Source organism: Fusarium verticillioides, chromosome 11 (assembly GCF_000149555.1).
Source record: "Fusarium verticillioides 7600 chromosome 11, whole genome shotgun sequence".
Taxonomy (NCBI): domain Eukaryota; kingdom Fungi; phylum Ascomycota; class Sordariomycetes; order Hypocreales; family Nectriaceae; genus Fusarium; species Fusarium verticillioides.
In genome coordinates, this window is record NC_031685.1 from 321,445 (window position 1) to 337,906 (window position 16,462).

General features: G+C 50.1%; 9 protein-coding genes across 9 annotated transcripts; 4 read left to right on the plus strand and 5 right to left on the minus strand.

Annotated features, from left to right (window-relative positions):
* Positions 1-125: 125 nt before the first annotated feature.
* Positions 126-2,669, minus strand: FVEG_12941 (hypothetical protein). The gene is made up of 3 exons (XM_018902322.1): positions 2,281-2,669; positions 1,640-2,202; positions 126-1,584 (listed from the first exon to the last, which is right to left on the minus strand). The coding sequence occupies exons 1-3, from the start codon at positions 2,359-2,361 to the stop codon at positions 1,017-1,019; spliced, it is 1,212 nt and encodes a 403-aa protein (XP_018761024.1). The 5' UTR covers positions 2,362-2,669; the 3' UTR covers positions 126-1,016.
* Positions 2,670-3,105: 436 nt separating this feature from the next.
* Positions 3,106-4,492, plus strand: FVEG_12942 (hypothetical protein). The gene is made up of 2 exons (XM_018902323.1): positions 3,106-3,674; positions 3,729-4,492. Exons 1-2 carry the CDS (start codon positions 3,285-3,287, stop codon positions 4,419-4,421), a joined length of 1,083 nt encoding a protein of 360 aa, XP_018761025.1. The 5' UTR covers positions 3,106-3,284; the 3' UTR covers positions 4,422-4,492.
* Positions 4,493-4,813: 321 nt separating this feature from the next.
* Positions 4,814-7,963, minus strand: FVEG_12943 (hypothetical protein). The gene is made up of 6 exons (XM_018902324.1): positions 7,616-7,963; positions 7,122-7,567; positions 6,160-7,075; positions 5,607-6,113; positions 5,414-5,556; positions 4,814-5,366 (listed from the first exon to the last, which is right to left on the minus strand). The coding sequence occupies exons 1-6, from the start codon at positions 7,928-7,930 to the stop codon at positions 5,165-5,167; spliced, it is 2,529 nt and encodes an 842-aa protein (XP_018761026.1). The 5' UTR covers positions 7,931-7,963; the 3' UTR covers positions 4,814-5,164.
* Positions 7,964-8,091: 128 nt separating this feature from the next.
* Positions 8,092-8,970, plus strand: FVEG_17407 (hypothetical protein). The gene has a single exon (XM_018906651.1). It carries the CDS (start codon positions 8,336-8,338, stop codon positions 8,852-8,854), a length of 519 nt encoding a protein of 172 aa, XP_018761027.1. The 5' UTR covers positions 8,092-8,335; the 3' UTR covers positions 8,855-8,970.
* Positions 8,971-9,365: 395 nt separating this feature from the next.
* FVEG_12944 (hypothetical protein) lies at positions 9,366-10,470 on the plus strand (the record flags this gene model as incomplete). Its single annotated transcript, XM_018902325.1, has 3 exons — positions 9,366-9,406; positions 9,456-9,582; positions 9,634-10,470. 3 exons carry the CDS (start codon positions 9,366-9,368, stop codon positions 10,468-10,470), a joined length of 1,005 nt encoding a protein of 334 aa, XP_018761028.1.
* Positions 10,471-11,326: 856 nt separating this feature from the next.
* On the plus strand, positions 11,327-11,743 carry FVEG_12945 (hypothetical protein; the record flags this gene model as incomplete). Its single annotated transcript, XM_018902326.1, has 1 exon — positions 11,327-11,743. One exon carries the CDS (start codon positions 11,327-11,329, stop codon positions 11,741-11,743), a length of 417 nt encoding a protein of 138 aa, XP_018761029.1.
* A 229-nt stretch (positions 11,744-11,972) lies between these two features.
* On the minus strand, positions 11,973-12,822 carry FVEG_12946 (hypothetical protein; the record flags this gene model as incomplete). Its single annotated transcript, XM_018902327.1, has 3 exons — positions 11,973-11,984; positions 12,021-12,635; positions 12,697-12,822. The coding sequence occupies 3 exons, from the start codon at positions 12,820-12,822 to the stop codon at positions 11,973-11,975; spliced, it is 753 nt and encodes a 250-aa protein (XP_018761030.1).
* Positions 12,823-13,523: 701 nt separating this feature from the next.
* FVEG_12947 (hypothetical protein) lies at positions 13,524-14,375 on the minus strand (the record flags this gene model as incomplete). The annotated part of the gene is made up of 3 exons (XM_018902328.1): positions 13,524-14,096; positions 14,145-14,271; positions 14,320-14,375. The coding sequence occupies 3 exons, from the start codon at positions 14,373-14,375 to the stop codon at positions 13,524-13,526; spliced, it is 756 nt and encodes a 251-aa protein (XP_018761031.1).
* A 638-nt stretch (positions 14,376-15,013) lies between these two features.
* Positions 15,014-16,376, minus strand: FVEG_12948 (hypothetical protein). Its single transcript, XM_018902329.1, has one exon. The coding sequence runs from the start codon at positions 16,229-16,231 to the stop codon at positions 15,317-15,319; it is 915 nt and encodes a 304-aa protein (XP_018761032.1). The 5' UTR covers positions 16,232-16,376; the 3' UTR covers positions 15,014-15,316.
* Positions 16,377-16,462: the final 86 nt, after the last annotated feature.

The following is a 16,462-nucleotide window of genomic DNA, read 5'->3' on the forward strand; positions in this document are numbered from 1 at the left end:
CAGGGTCTGGGGACAGACCCATTCTTGGCGGAGAGCTTCAGGGTAGGACTGATCGGGTACCTGAGATTTTCAACACCATGAATCAGATCATGTTCAATTCTAGAACAATTCGAAACACAAATCCACGTTAGCTCACGGAATCAACGGGATTCAGCTGCATGTATCAACTCCGAGACTCCCAATAAATGGCTCATTTTCAATTCAGCGACGTTGCGCAACAGTGACACTCCCCCAAGACCTTTTGCACATGGGATCTCAAATACGAGATAAGAATCTCACGTCGCAGTGCAACCGGCTTCTTCGGATGCAATGTCGTCCACTCAAGCGATGCAGGGTCCTTTCTACAAGTGAGTCTCTTCCATAGCGTGATTGGACCAAAGAAAATAGAGAGGAATGAATCAAGTACCCCTTGAATGAAAATTTGAAGCTTGAAAGTTAATTGAACTCTAAATTCCAACGTCCGAGACCCCGATTCTCGACACACTTTGTATTCACTGATGCCGATCAACAGTTTTCTGTGAAACCTTCGCGTATTTGGCGTATTCATCTTTGCTCGTATCTTATCTACGCGTATTAGTTCGTCCGCGCGTTCGTTCAGCCCGTCTCTCGTCAGCAGAATTTTTCCAGTGGTGCCACACAAGTCGGTCAGATTTTAATCACTCCAACGGCGTTTCATTGACCTCCGTCTTCCGTTGGTGGGTTTCGGCACGGTAATCTCGTCGGGTCCGATCCTTCGACAGGTCCCACATTCAATTCCATCAAGCGCATAAAAAGGGGATGGTCAAAACTCCACCACAATTTCACATTCTCCGCAAGGCGAGCATGGGTGCAAGCCTTGTTTGGAGGTGAGCACGTGAGCATATCACACCGTCTTGTGGGATATCGTGAAGTGGGGGCATGCGTGTACGTTATTGATTGACATTATTCTAGATTAACATTAATTAAATGGTTCATTGCGATGGGTTGCTATGCGATATCGTTATGTGATGATTGAGTAAAACATGCTGTGTTGTCATTTATTTTCCTCCCCGGTTGCCGGTTGTAGGAAACGGCTTCTCCAGCTTCACGCACCAGAGGAACAGATCCTCCAAGGGCAAAAGACCAAGCAACATGCGGTTCGACAGCCAAGCAACCAGAACAACTCCTGTAGCAGCAAGGGCATCAAGCCAGTAGTGATTCGCCGTAGCAACAATGATAGTCAACACAAACGCCGGGTACACGACGCTCAGCACCACGAAGAAGACCTGCCACGCCTTGCTCATGCGCTTCTCACGGGGGGCGAGGCGGCGGCGGAAGAGGCCAGAGTGGTACAGGAGGACAGTGCCGATGCAGAAGGAGTATCCAAAGTGAAGAGAGGGGAAGGCGGCGAGCTGGTTGAAGAACTTGTTGGTGGCGTAGATGGACTCGGCGTCTTCGCGGCGGACGGTGTCGAAGAAGCCGTATTCTTCGGGGAGGAGACGAGGCGGCATGCATGGGTATGTTGTGAAGACGACGAAGCTGAAGAGGTTTGTGAGCGTCATCATGCGACGAGCCTCTGCGAACTGGGCGTGCGTCGGTGCGGCGTAGTAATACCATGCGAGGAAGCTTAAGCTTGTTAGCAATGTTTTCGTCGTGAGGCGTAGTAGAAGTGACGACGAACCTGACGGTGACGGGGATGTGAATAAGGGAGTAAGCGCGGTTCAAGATGGTCAGCATCGTCTGGTGATCATTCCTGAAGAAGCTCTGGACATCGATCTCGCGCAGAGGAAACAACCAGCTAAACGGACCCTCATGCTCAAACCACAAGACCGCCTTTCCATGGTTCTCCGCAGTCTGCCAGACGCCATCCGTGGCGGCGATAAGCTCACTCGCCGACTTGACGCCGACGTAGAAGAGCAGATTGACAGCCCAGTAGAACATCTCGACGAGGAACGGGAACTTTTGTATGAAGCGCGAGTGATAGTACTTGGCGTACCGGCTCGAGTTGGGCGTGTGAACAACAGTACCGCAGCACGTTCGTTTCTTGGGTGGGTGCGTGTCAGTCGGCGACGCTGCGTCGGCGAGGTTGAGACGCTCCGTCTCGTCGTGGACGTCGTCCTCGTCCCATGGCTCCAACTTCGATTGGCCGAGGAGACCTTGGTCAGCGCTCTTTGACGAAGGGATGATGGAGAAGTTTCGGAGGCGGTTGAAGTAACATGAAGCGATCATGACACCGACGATGAACTGCACGCGCCGCCAAAAAAGAGACCACAAGGTTAGACTTCTGTCCGGCGTGAGAGTTTACACAGAGAAAATACGTACGATTGGCTCCACGACGGCGTGGTAGGCAAACTGCGGCTCACCCAAATCTTGTTCATTCTGTGGAGTTTGCTCTTGAGCCATGATGTCCTCTACTGCGGCATGTGCCGACCTGACCTGAACCAGCAAAAATAAAAGAAAGACGAAGGGTGTAATAAATAGAGTAAAAGAAGCTTAAAGGTTGTCACGACGAATAGGTTGGGGCGGGTGAGTCGATACGTTAGAAGGGGAAAAAAAAAAGGTTTACGTTAAAAAGATAAATAAAGAACGAACTTCGGAAGACGCGGAGAATAATGAACAGGGGGAGGACCGGTCAAAACAAGGGAAGCAAGGATTTGATTTGGGATCAGGATTTCTTTCTGATCAAAAGCTATCGAACGCACGCACTGGGCTACAGAATTAAAGAGCGTTAGGGCGGTTAGTTAGGGGGGCTAGATAAGCTTGGCGGGTTGGAGCGCTGTGTTATTACGTGTCTTGGCTATGGTTATGGGAGGTAGCCCCTGAAGCGACCAGTACCAATTGGCAATTGGGCGATTCAGCTTTTGGTGACGTAGATGATCCATTTCCGCAGAGGCTAAATTTTAGATTGCCAGGGGAACGGGTGACAGAAAGTTAGAGCATGATGCCACTATAGATTCAGTGAAAAATGCACCCGCTGAAATTGTCAGATGAGAGACGGGGCGGGGTGATGGTCAGCCAATCCCGTCGTCCGCGGACCCCAAAGAAACAAAAGCGAGAACGAAAAATCCGAGGGGGATTAGGGGGCCTGCTCCACTGATAATGAAAGGGTCACCCCCCCTTTGGTGCCACTGCAACTGTACTGCCACCGTCCCTGCGGCGCAATCCACCATCTTTTCGCGAGCGTCGGATTTAATCTCAGCCCCAAAAAACAATTCAAATCAATCTCTTCCACTCCTTCAAAAGCGCACCCAACGCCAAGCCGCTTCGCCGGTCCTTTCGCTCCCTTTCCTTTTCAATACCTCTTTTAATAATCTTCTCCCCTAAACATGTCATCCTCACCGATCCTCGGCCCTGAACGAAAAAGCTCCTACGATGAAGAGCGTCTCGAATGGGCGAAGCCCTCGGTGCCGAAGAAGTACCTCCGCCTGCCAAGACTGCGCCGCTCGACCGTGATTCTCTTCCTCATCGACTTTTTGATCATCGCTGTGCTCGTGCATGCTTTTTACCCGCTCATCACGCTGCTGCGGAGGAATGAGGAGCTGTTCGGTGCGAGATTAACGCTGCCCCTGAATGATACGTCGTTTGGCGAGGATGTGCCCGCGCAGAGGACGATACCGAGGATTTTTCACCAGACCAGCGCGAACGAGACCATCCCTGAGGCTTGGAAGGACTTGGTAAAGAGTTGTCGGGAGACTTACTCGGAGTTTGAGTACAAGGTTTGTTTTTGGTCCCGGTGGTTTGATTGAAGGGACGGGAGCTAATTGTCGCAGCACTGGACCGACGCAAAGGCTCGTGATTTTATCTCGGAAGAGTACCCTTGGTTCCTCGACACTTGGGATACATTCCCCTTCAACATTCAGCGCGCTGATGCTATTCGATACTTTGTTCTTCACCACTACGGCGGTATCTATCTCGACATGGACACGCTCTGCAACGCGACCATCCCGCTGCACCAGATCGAAGCCGACGGCAGCAAGCACCACGCCGTCTTCAAGAGCACAACGCCCACCGGCGTCTCCAACGACATGATGATAACATCCGCGCACCACCCGGCCTTCACAAAAGCCCTCTCGCGAATCCAGCTCTACAACGACATAACCCGTCCCTGGGCGCACATCCTCCCGCACGTCGCGGTGATGGTATCAGCGGGCCCGCTGTTCCTGACCATGGCGCTGAAGAATTACCTGCTCGAGCAGCCGTCGCTGCCTGAGACGACGGTGCAGGTGATCAATGCGACGGAGCTCGAACCTTATTTGACTGATTACGAGGGCGCGTCGTGGCATCACGGCGATACGAAGGCGATAATGTGGTTGGGTGAGCACGAGTGGGTTTGGTACCTGCTCGGTCTCGTTGGGGTTGTTGGAGGGTTGTATCTGATCAATATGCTTATGATGAAGTGCTGGGTGCGCTTCTTCGAGAAGGCTTCTAGTGATGAGGCCAAGGATGCTATTAAACTCACGTAGACGGGGTTATGCTTAATTATATACGACTTTTAATACTTCTAATGGCAGCGATGTTTTCTTCATAGTCTGTGATACTTCCAATATCGCGCAGTCCCTTGGACAATGCTCAATCTCGACAGTGAAGCCCATTCTGACCGCCCCATAGAGACACGCCATCCTCGTGGCTTATCTCAACACGTCAGTGCGTCGACGAGCCCCTCAGATTTAAATCTGACGGTCCCCAAAGTCAATGCAACACTGCATGAGTTCATCAGCCGACATACGCGCGTCCAGGTTAATCTTGGTCCAGACCGTTCCGTGCCGCAGAGGAACTTGTGAGATGACGTCGGCGTAGTCCTCGGAGGAGAATAACCCCGCAAAGTAGTTTGCATTGGTTGAAGCTAGGCTGTATTGGAGGTTGTGACAGATTTCTTGCATGCAATTGGTGTTTTGAGGGAGCTTTGTATGCAGTGCTCTCGATTGGTGCGGTCACAAGGAGTGATGGTTGTCTAGACTGACTGCATTGATGTTGAGTCGGTCTCGATTGCTTGCGGCGTGACGAACGCCAAGATGACCAATTCTTGGTGTTGAGATGCGACGCGATGCCAACCTCACTTGTTTCGAGATGGACTGACACAGAGTACAATTCGAGACCCAACAAAATGACTTTTACTACCCGCCATGCTTTCTAACCAACAATTTCAACAGCCAATCGCTGCAATGCCTTTCCAGCCTTTTACAATACATATCCTACACTTGCTCATCTACTGAGACCCAGTCTCCGATGCCTCACCCTCCAATTCCTTCTTCTCCTTCTCTTTCTTCTCAATAGTCGTTTGCTTCTCCCACATAGCATGGTATCGTCCTCCCTGCGCCAAAAGCTCATTGTGCGTTCCGCGCTCGACGATCTTGCCCTTGTGAAGAACGATGATCTGGTCTGATGTTGTGATGGTGGACAGGCGGTGACTGCAGATTGTTAGTCATTGTTTGGAGAGGGGTTGGAGGAGACTTACGCAATTGTGATGGTTGTGCGGCCTTCAGTGACGCGCTCGAGAGCATCTTGGATTTGACGCTCTGTGTGTGAGTCGAGAGAGGCGGTTGCTTCGTCGAGGAGAAGGATGCGAGCGTCTTTAAGGATGGCACGGGCGATGGCGATCTACAAATGTCAGTTCACGTCCGCAGTGCTAATCATCAACGGTGACTTACTCTTTGGCGTTCACCGCCCGACAACTTCAATCCCCGCTCTCCAACCTTGGTCTCATACCCATCCGGAAAGTTGAGAATACGTTCATGAATATTCGCCGCCTCACACGCCTTGTAAACATCTTCCTCCGTCGCATCTGGTCTCGCGTACAAAAGATTGTACATAATCGTCGCATTGAACAGAACCGTGTCCTGAGGAACGACACCGATGTTGCTGCGAAGACTCTCGAGCTTGACATCTCGAAGGTCGTGACCGTCAATGGTGATGGAGCCATCCGTGACGTCGTAGAAGCGGAAGAGAAGTTTGAGAGAAGTGGACTTTCCACTGCCTGATTCTCCGACGATAGCGGTCTTTGTGCCTGGGGCGACGGTGAAGTTGATGCCGTCGAGAACGGGATCGCCTTTCTTGACGTGATATGCGAACTTGACATCGTTGAAGGAGACTTCGCCTTTGGGTGAGGGCAATGGGATGGCATCGGGCTTCTCAACCACGCCAGGTGTTTCTTTGAACTATTACCATTAGCATACCCCATTTTGATAGAGGAGAGATACTCACGATATCAAGTAGACGCTCAGCTTCAATGAGGTTATTCTGAAGCATGGTATAGTACGTCCCAAAGAAGTTCAGAGGACCCTGAAGCTGAACAAAGTAGTTGATCAGACTCACAAACTCACCAACAGTCTGCTCCCCAATAGAAATCTTGTACGCCGACACCGAAACAAGAAGCGCCGTTCCCAGAGTGAAAATCGAACTCTGCGTAAGATTCAGCCCGTTCAAGGACCACTGCACCAATCTCTCTGCGCGCTGGAAAACAGTAACATGCTCTCTGAACCGCGCCGTCTCACGCGCAACGGCACAATTATGCTGAACCGTCTCATACGCCACGATAGCATCCGTCTTGACAGCTTCCATCTCGCGAGTCTTAATGGTCATGTCCCTTCGCTGTTTTCCTCGGTACTTGGCGACGTAGATTGTGAGGAAGATGTATGACCACATGATGAAGAACACAATGATGGTATAGAAAGCATCGTATTTCACAAAGAAAATCACACCAGCGACGAAAATGTCAAACACCATGGGAAAAACCTGAAAGCAGAAGCTTTCAAGGAAGGTGTTGATGGAAGCGCCGCGGCTCAGGGCGCTGGTGACTTCGCCGACTTTCTTGTTGAGGTGAAACTCGAGTGATAAGCCGAGGACGTGTTCAAATGCAGCGGAGGAAAGACGGCGGAAGAGGGACTGAGATACGGGCAGCCAGAGGAGGGATCGCGCGGCGCCGAGAACGCCTTGGTTGCCTTGAAGAGCACGGTATACGACGTAGAGGATGATTTCTTTGTAGGGAAGTTTGCCTTCACCGAGGCTGTCGACGAGGGTGCCGAGCTGGAGAGGTCCTAGGACGTTGACGGTGCGTTGGCAGATGAGGAGGATGATGCAGATTAGTACGATGGCTTGATAGACGGGAGAACCCTTTGGCCTGTAAAAGTTAGTGAGTGAGCAGAGTTTGAAAGGCAGGGACTTACCAGAGGTAGGGAAACAGGACTCGAAATCCAGCAAAGTAATCTAGCCATCCTGTCCCAGAAACCTGCGTCCTTCTCGGCTCAGCAGCCGTAGGCTGGATGCTCCCATATCCCTCCGCTGCCCCATTCCCATTCTCAAGAAGTCCCCGTCTCTCCTCCGGCAAAGACTTTGGTTCTAGCGTTTTAGTCTTGTACTCTCTCAAACCCAGGGCGGCAATCATCAATGCAAGGACAAGAACCCTCGCAGCGCCGAGAATGTTGAGAGTGTCGACGAAACCAGGTGATACTCGAAGTTTCGGCTCAACGGCTGAAAGCGCAGCTGCGATGACAATCTCTGCAAGAGCACCGACGCACCACGCTGAAAGGTGAGCAGAATTCGGATTCCACGGTCCCTCAGGATCTGGAAGAAGACCAGCCACGTAGTACAGCAGAACTCCCACAAAAGATGCCTAGCATTGGTTAGTTATCCATGATGCAAGAGGGAAATGGAAACGTACGAGATATGCACTAAACGCAAACTCAACACTGCCCTTCCCACCATCTTGATCAGCAAAAACCTCCCTCGTAGCATACACCACACTCGCAATCAACAATCCCGAAAGGACAACCTGCAGAACCCAAATACACCGCGCGTAAAACTTGCGAATCTTGTCAATGTGCTGTTTTACATCGTTGTCCAACGCGACTTTACGCGTCGTGGCGCCATGGCGGCTTATGTAGAACTGAGCGGATTGGACGCCGAGGAGCGTGACGAAAAGGACGATGGGATAGGCGTAGAAGCCGATCTTCAATCCGAGCTCTGCCTTTGCCATGGCTGGGGGTGATTTGGGGATGGGTGTGAGACTGGGGGAGTGAGTTGAGGATGATGTCAAGGGATCGGGGTTTTGATGTTCCGAGGAAGGGGATTAGTCAGCGGACTTATCAGCGATGGCGAGATTGTTGCTTTGTTTCACTGCATGACTCTTTGGTATGGGATTTGTCGTTTGGGTGAAGATTTATTTTGTTTTGGTGTTTGCGCTTGCTTGTGCTCTGATTTGTCGTAATTCCATCGTAGCTGTGCCATGTTTGCCGGCAGTCGTCCTTGAGTCTCCCTTACGACATAGACATTTTCGATACCGCCCCTGTCTCAGACTCCACGACCATCCTCGCACTCAAGGCCTTCGAGCCCTCATGGCCTTCCAGTGCTAAGGGAGGCCCCATCCGACGTAATACGGCATATGTCCAGTAGCCCTGAGTCTTCTCGAACTCACTCAGCCATTCCTTCATCGTCGTCACAGACCCCAGACACGCCTGCGACTCCACAAAGCCCTGATGTGCCCAAGTCGCCGAGAATAGACACCTCGGCACGTACGATTGGTCCACACGAGGGGGTTGTCCGGGCCATTAAAGGGCATATAATCAACAACGGGAAAGCTATTCCAGTGAAAAGCGCCATGATTGATTACCTTGGATCCTTCAATTACATCTCAGTCAAAACGGCGACTCAGCTTGGCCTTGATATTCAGGAGCTTGACCCTGGTGAATATAGTCATACACATGACGGAGCGCACGAGAGGATACTGCCTGGGAAGGTGATTGGAAAGGTTACGGGTGTAGGATGGAGAAAAGCAGGATGGAGAAAGCCTATCTCTGTTGAGTTTCTGGTCAAGGATTCTTACCGCGGTAGGATGTATGAACATGTCGCTTTTGGGATGATATTTGTCTCCAATTTCGACGCGACTGGGGGAGGCAGTTGAGAAATAGAGGAGAGGAGTACCAGCTGGCAACTCCTGGTACATGTCCCTTGTTCAATACAGTGACCAAACTAAACAGGAATGCCAATATCCCGAAGAGATCCATGAGTGCGGCCGTCCAGACAAACAGAAACAACACACCGAAGCAAAGGGCATCAATTTGTGAGAACAGTGTCAGTCACTTGCTGCCACTTGGTATGACAAACAGGAGATATCACCACTCATTCATTTGCTCAGGCTGTGGCGCTTGTTGTTGTGTAACCCTACCAGCTGCCAACAGCCGTAGTCACTCCAGGGACTAAGACTTGACGTCACCAAGGTGTTAAAATACCCAAGGTAATCTAAAGCTCACTGAATCTGAACCAAGTTATGCTAAATTTACCTAAGCTTTATGGTCGCTTAAGAGAGTGATCCTGAGCCCTAGCCTTTGGTTATCTCCCCGCCTCAATCACAACTCTCAACTCTCATCTCACAACAACTTCTTCATTCTTCTTTGAAACGCACCTGAGCGATCATGGGCGCCACCCAAAACGCGCAGAGCGAAGCGCTCGCCAAGTAAGTATTACTTTCTTCAACTATGGTCCAGTGACTGACCGCTCTCCAGCCTTCTCCAAACGGGCGATTACTCTGATCTCACGATCACGTGTGGAAAAGATCAGTACCACGTCCACAAGGCGATCATATGCCCGCGATCGAACTTCTTCAAGGCCGCTTGTGATGGCAAGTTCAAGGTTCGTACCTTCACGATAGGCTCGTGTTAAGGCCAAGACTGACTTTCGCAGGAAGCCCAGACAGGCAAAATCGACTTGCCTGACGACGATCCGGCTGCCGTGCGCATGATGATTGAGTACCTGTATCATGACACGTATGTTCCGGTTGGAGCGATCATTCACCGCGAATACTGTGGCATGGATACACATCTCTCTGAGACCGAGTACAATGACGAGCAAAAGAGGAAGATGGAGCTCTATGGGGCAACCTTCGTCGGCAACAAGAGGGTCAAGAGGCTCACAGCCCGGTGGGAGGTTCCAATTCCTCCCGACTCTCAACCTGTACCCGTTGGCGTCGGTACCGCCTCGAATCCTCCTCCTCCGCCACCTGCTGCTTCCCAGGAACCAGGAAGAGGACGTGGCCGGAATCGACGAGGACGTGGTTACTTCGGAGGTGTCAACTCCCCCTCAGGCTACAATTCCGGCCAAGCTTCGCCCGATCAATCATCTCCCATACCTGACTCATTTCTTTTCGGATCACCTTCCCCAGCACCAACCCCGCCTCCCCCTCCGCAGCCGTCTGCTCCTCCGCAACCCATTCTTACCCAGAACCTGCATCTCCATGCCAAAGTCTACGCCCTTGGAGAAAAGTACGGCATACAAGCCCTCAAGGCACTCGCTCTTCGCAAATTCAACTCCGAAGTCCACTTTCAACTTGACACCGACGACTTCTTGCAGGCAATCCGAGAAGCATACACTTCAACTATTGAAACCGACCGTCCTCTTCGCGATGAGGTGGTCGCGATCTTGAAAAGATATAAGCATATGCTGAAAAAGGACACTGTGAAGGCAGTTCTCAAGGAGACAGCTCTGGGCTTCGATCTGCTGATGGAATTGGCATTGGAGTGAAGACGGATGCCAAATGTGTTGGTCTAAACTTACCCTGAGATAGACAAAGTTTACCTAAAGAATGTCAAAACTTAGGTAGAATAGAGATCAGACCCGAGTTAAGGAATATTACAATCTTCCCTTCATCAAAGACGCCTATCGGACTGGCAAATCTTAGTGAAGTCCTTTCATGTGTATTGTCATGAAACTTGTGAAGATTGTGCAATCTACGCAGCTCATCATTCATAGTCCAAACTCACTCACAGTTTTGTTGTCGAAACCAGGATGTTGCCTATGATGTCTTGTGCAAACATGGCAACCAAGCCAAACAACAACTAGGTGTCGGGATTTGGTTGGGTAATGACAACAACTGTTTGTTTCACCGTCGATGCCTGAATATGGACAAACATGTCTGCCATAAAAGGAACGCCTCATCTCTCTCACTCTTCATCTTCCACCATCGCCAGTTAATACTTCTACAAGTCTCTACATCTATCATCAAGACCTCTGCGACAGCACCCCGCGTCAAGACCTGGAGAACGTGCTCTCCTAGCAAGAAGAACAAGGTTCTTGGCCCACCATGCCTCCCCGGATGTTGTGATCTTTGACCACGCCGGCGATCAGAGAACAGCCCTTGGAAAGTAAGTATCCCTAATCACATCTGGTCAAAAGCTTCGATACCAACAAAGAGTCCAGCCTCATCAAAACCAGTGCCTATTCCGACTTCGTCATCATCTGTGGCGAGGCGCGCCACAAAGTCCACAAGGCAATCATCTGTCCGCGATCTGACTTGTTCAAAGCAGCATGCTGCAGTGGATTCAAGGTGCCCTTTCACTGCAACTACTTGCGGACGCTTGCTTACTTCGTGTAGGAAGCTATGACTGGTGAGATCGAACTGCGAGAGGATGGCCCCTTCGCCGTGGGCATGATGATCGAATATCTCTATCACCAAACGTACACTATCCCCGACGACGCGAAACTAGTTCCGATATATCAGCGGCCTTCTATGGTTCCTTTCCCACCTGGAACAGTGCTGTTGAAAGCAACTCGTCATTCTGTCAGAGGCGACTCCTCTGCCAATCAGCCTAGTTTGCATCCACTACAGACTCCCACTGCCCCTGTCCCTCCTCCACAAGAACGAGCCTCACACGTCGTCCCCTACGTCAACCTCTATGTCCATTATAAAGTGTACGCACTGGGCGAGAAATACGGCATTGCTGGCCTCAAAGCTCTAGCTGTCCAAAATTTCGAAACTGAAGGCGAAAATGATTTCAAGAGCAGCAGTGTTGATTAATTTGGGTATCTGATACAAATGATGAAGGAGGCGTATAACTGTACTGCCGAAGGCGATCGTCCTCTTTGCAACGTTGTTGTCAGAATCCTGAAATCAAAGCCAACAATTTTTGAAAGGAAGGATGTGAAGGAGTTCCTGAAGGAAGAGGGCTTGGCCTACGATATGGTAATGAGCTATGGGCAGGATATTCTGAGGAGAGGGGGGGAGGAATGCGAGAGCTGTTCCTAAATTATGTAAGTTCCTAGGGCAGTCAAGACCCCCAAACTCTCAGACTTACAACCTGTGGTGAATCTTTAAACCTTGCCTGAGACCTCATTCCCTGTGACATGTACAGCAGAACATCCAACGCAAAGTCAGTAGCCCTCATGACCTCCCGCACAACCATATGATCCAACAGCAAGATATCCTGCTCAATCATCTTGACAACCACATCCCTCAAACCCCTATCTTCACTGACCGTCGAAGTGTAGACCTCCTCCACCGCCTCCGCGAATTCGTCGACCCCAACATTGCCACTCTGTATTTCGCTCTCAAACGCGCCCTTCGCTGCGTCCTTAAGACCTTGCATCCCGTACTTTTCCCCCAATGCATACACTTTCGCTTGCAGGCAGAGCTGCGAAAAAATGGGAGACTCTTCGGCCTTCCAGCCTCCCCATTCATGCTCTTTGAGCCGTTTTATTCTTTTTCGCTCGATAAATACTGCCCCAAAGAGCTTCATTCGATACCGCGCCTCACCGTCGTATTCCGTATCGGACAGCTCTGCCTCCACATCATCTTCATAGTCCGGCATCTGGGTTCTTGTGGGGTTGTAGTCGATACTGTAAAGATAACCAATCATCTTTCGCACGGCAGCGGGATCGTCGTCTGGGAGATAGATTTCTCCGTCAGATTCCTGCGATACGCTGTAAGCTTTCCGATTCACGACGTGGAAATAGTGATTGGATTTATGTTACCTTGTATGTGCCAGTACAGGCGACTTTGAAGAATTTAGAGCCAGTGCTAAGGATGAGCTTGTGTACACGATGCTGATTGTTGCCGCAAATGATGGTGAGGTCGGAAAGCTCTCCGGTCTTAAGCATGCTGTTCTGTAAACCAGCAAAAGAAAGGACTTTACAATAATTGCCAAATACTGCCCCGGAAGACTGTTTAGGTACTCATTGCTCCTCTCGCTTGTGTTGAAAAGTGGTGGTGGGCCGCTACCCAGTTTGTAGTCCATAGGGTCCCCCATGGTGGATGAGTTGAGGTGCATACATAGAAAGTTTGTCCGCGCAGCAGGCCTTTAAATATATATTTTGCATCATACTTTTGCTTACTGAATCATAAATGATAGAGTTTGGTCAAGAAACTACGATTTGTGGTGTTGCACGCCTGAGACTGAAGTCTAACCGGTCGAAGGTTTCGTTCACATGAAGATGGGCTAAGCTAACTGGTGATGAAAGTCTCCAATGAAAGAACTAATCTACAGGCGTAAACTATACCAAGTTTACACAAAATTTCCGACAATGGCCCAAACTCTTCATCTTTTGGGTCGAAGTCTATGGGGAAGGGTGACAGTAAGAATGACTTGTTCAGGTTTGGTGAGTCTGGCAACTCTGTCGTTCCAAGTTAAGGTGAGACTATAGAGGCCACCGTCAAGCCTGGCGGTTCTGCCGTATTTCCTTGGGGATAACTGAATATTGAGCTCCTTAACATCCGACGTTTCAAGGACAAGATGCGACTAAGGACGGCCGCTGACAACTGGCGCGGATGTTGGAGGTCTGCCATGAAAGCCTAGACTTCTCTAACTTGCACGGTGAGTTGAAGTGATCTTCATCAGAAGATCGTGGCCCAACTCAGTGTTTCTGGCGAGAGCCTCGAAATCTGCGTTGTTGAGCAGCGCAATGTTTTCCTCCACAGTGTTGACAACAATGTCTCGCATGCCGCGATCCTGGTCAATAGTGGAGGTGTACACTTCCTCCGCTGCGATGCGAAAGTCGTCGGTGTTGGCATATGCTTTGGCGAGTGTCTCAAACTTGCTAAGCGCGATGGCCTTCAATCCCGGAATGCCATACTTCTCTCCGATGGCATAGACCTTTGCGAACAAAGGCAGGTTCTTGGGTGGACCAATGCGGACTCCGAGCTTAGGAACAAGTCCCTTCACTCTTCGCTTACCCACGAATCTGTAGCCCTGTCGTAACAAGTGTCGCATCATCTCGTTGTCGTACCCAGTGTCCGAGAGATCTTCCTCGATCAAATTGCCATCCTCCGGGATGAACTCATAACCAGCGAGGTCCAGATTGTAAAGGTAATAGATCATTTCCCGGACTACGGTCGGGTCGTTGTCCGGGAGGTTGATCATGTTCTCCCAACCCTCCTGCATTCATTGTCAGTATTACGTACAGCCCGAGAGATGTTGACTAACCTTGAAGTTTACATTACAAGCGGCCGTGAAAAAGGTAGATCGGGGGCAAATGATGGCCTTATGGACTTTATGGATGTCCCATCCGCAAGCGATTTTCAGATCGGAATACATCTCCGTTTCGTAGAGCCTGACATGAGGATTAGCCTTTTGTTTCAGATAGTAAGTAGGCACTCACTCGAAAAGGGACTTTCCCAGCATTTCAAAATGCTGGGTCTTATCGCCTGACGCCATGTTGGGCCAAGGATTCGTGAACTTGGGTGTAAGAGAAAGGTGAAGAGTTGTAGAAAGGTAAGGAGTTGTAGAAAGGTGAAGAGTTGTAGATAGATGAAGAGTTTGTCAGGAAGAGTTTGCGAAGATAGAATGTTGGCGACCAGCTTTCCATGTGGCAGTGACAAGTACATAATGAGACGAGCTTAGGTACTGGCAGTGACGGCCACTGGATTATGCGAATGCGGACACTGGCAGCCTCTCTTAACTGACTGACCTTGAACTTGACACTGAAAATGGGCATGAACACGTGAACATCAATCGAACTGGGAATCTCACCCTCTCTTAGTATGTTGCATTTAGCTCTTCACTCATGCCAAGCAGGCGTCCACTGGGGTTTTGGCAACGGTTATTGATTCTTCCTGGTGGTTTGCCTATCCTCACGATGGAGACTCTATCTCGCTCTCAAGTTCGTTGTTCACGACGACGGGTTTCACAGTTCTACTCTTTGACTGCTTTTTGTGTCTGGGCAAATTTGTTAGAAATAGCCTTGTATTACTCCATCTCCATGGACCTTCCCCGAGTTCATATGGTCGCGTTGGTGTGCTTCTGGGCTGGAACCAGGGACTTGTTGTCACAAGTTTGATGACCTTGTATTTCTTGAGTGGTTGACGCACATTTACGTTTAATATAGCTTTCAACTAGACTAGATTGGGATAAAAGTGCAATCTCAGTTCCTAAACATTTCATTGTTGTGGTCGCTTAGGCAGGCCTGATGTGTCTTGTTCCTGTGAGTATATTCCATGTTCACCAGAACTGCTGCGTACCAACTCGCCGACGTTCATATTCAGAACATCGCAGCAACGAAAAATGCTCTACTACATATTAAATAGCGAATGCAGCAAGAATGTTCATATATGTTTTAGATGGCAGTTAATCTGTCCTGGCTTTCACCGCACTCCCTCTCATTGCATAACACTTTGTAAGCTCTGTACTACCCTAGCATACGCGAAATCTCTCGCCTCAGGCCTGAATGTCTTTGGGTTCGTAGTCTTATCGCATCCATGAGCCCCTTCGACCCTGACGATCTCGACATCACGACCAGCCCGCTCCAACTTCTTTCCAAAAACTTCGATCTCGGGCGTGAAGATATCTCCAGAACATGCAACAAGCATAACATACTTTGGAAAGGAGGTTCCCTCGGCGTACATGGGCGATACTTTGGGCGACTTGCGGTCCTCAATACGCGGTACGTACGCGTCAGCGAGAAGATGCTGGAAAGACACGGGAAGAGGTCGGATGGGTTTCGGAATTGTTTTCTCCTCGGGCGGAATGGATAAGTCAACGCCTGGGTAGAAAGCGTATATAGCCCTGATGTTCATCTTGAACTCACGCCTTAGTTCAGATGATGAAACGAGCGCTAGATTACCTCCAGAGCTGAAACCCGACAAGGCAACTCTGTCAAGATCAAACATTTGCGCCTGGCTCTCAACCCATCTAAGAGTATCTTCGGCGTCTTCAACAGCTCCAGGAAGAGGGTGCTCGGGTGCTTTTCGGTAATCGGCGTCAAGAACAAGCAGATTGTTCTCTGCGGCTATTTTCTCGCAGAATTGGTGGTCCATGCCCAGATTCGGGAGAGTATAAGCACCGCCGTGCCAATTGATCACAAGACCATACTTTTTAGCATCGGTATAATTGTTTGGGTAGTAAATCCAAGCATTGATGAAGCGATTGAGGTCGCGGGAGGCAATGCGGATGAGTTTGCGGTTGCATGTTGTTGAGGGCTTGAAGTGAGGACGTGTGAAGATGTAGTTTATGAGACGGATGAATGCAACGATTGCTTTGAGGCGGATGTACTGCCAGAATGTATGGTCTGCCATTGTTGCTGCAGCGCCTGGAAGAATGGTTATGCGATACGATTTGGGTGATTCATGAGGATCTGCATTCCCTTTATGGCATTGGCTGAGATCGCCCTTTTATGATAAGCCCGAGTTGCTGATGGTGTAACGGAATTGGGGTTAGCGATTGGCTGGTCGACAACTCCACTGATGCTGACCGGCCGTGAGTCATCTGGCGAGCAATCCCCAGCGCCAATACCCCAATACGACCAG

What these genes read in the sequence shown, in the direction of transcription:
- FVEG_12941 (XM_018902322.1), bottom strand. Translation starts at nt 2,361, where the DNA reads ATGGCTCAAGAGCAAACTCCACAGAATGAACAAGATTTGGGTGAGCCG. An exon ending in ACGCCGTCGTGGAGCCAATC is followed by an intron (nt 2,203 to 2,280) that starts GTACGTATTTTC and finishes CGGCGCGTGCAG; the next exon opens with TTCATCGTCGGTGTCATGAT. An exon ending in CACATCCCCGTCACCGTCAG is followed by an intron (nt 1,585 to 1,639) that starts GTTCGTCGTCAC and finishes AACAAGCTTAAG; the next exon opens with CTTCCTCGCATGGTATTACT.
- FVEG_12942 (XM_018902323.1), top strand. Translation starts at nt 3,285, where the DNA reads ATGTCATCCTCACCGATCCTCGGCCCTGAACGAAAAAGCTCCTACGAT. An exon ending in ACTCGGAGTTTGAGTACAAG is followed by an intron (nt 3,675 to 3,728) that starts GTTTGTTTTTGG and finishes TAATTGTCGCAG; the next exon opens with CACTGGACCGACGCAAAGGC.
- FVEG_12948 (XM_018902329.1), bottom strand. Translation starts at nt 16,231, where the DNA reads ATGGCAGACCATACATTCTGGCAGTACATCCGCCTCAAAGCAATCGTT.
- FVEG_17407 (XM_018906651.1), top strand. Translation starts at nt 8,336, where the DNA reads ATGTCCAGTAGCCCTGAGTCTTCTCGAACTCACTCAGCCATTCCTTCA.
- FVEG_12943 (XM_018902324.1), bottom strand. Translation starts at nt 7,930, where the DNA reads ATGGCAAAGGCAGAGCTCGGATTGAAGATCGGCTTCTACGCCTATCCC. An exon ending in GTCCTGTTTCCCTACCTCTG is followed by an intron (nt 7,076 to 7,121) that starts GTAAGTCCCTGC and finishes TAACTTTTACAG; the next exon opens with GCCAAAGGGTTCTCCCGTCT. An exon ending in CTGAGCGTCTACTTGATATC is followed by an intron (nt 6,114 to 6,159) that starts GTGAGTATCTCT and finishes TAATGGTAATAG; the next exon opens with TTCAAAGAAACACCTGGCGT.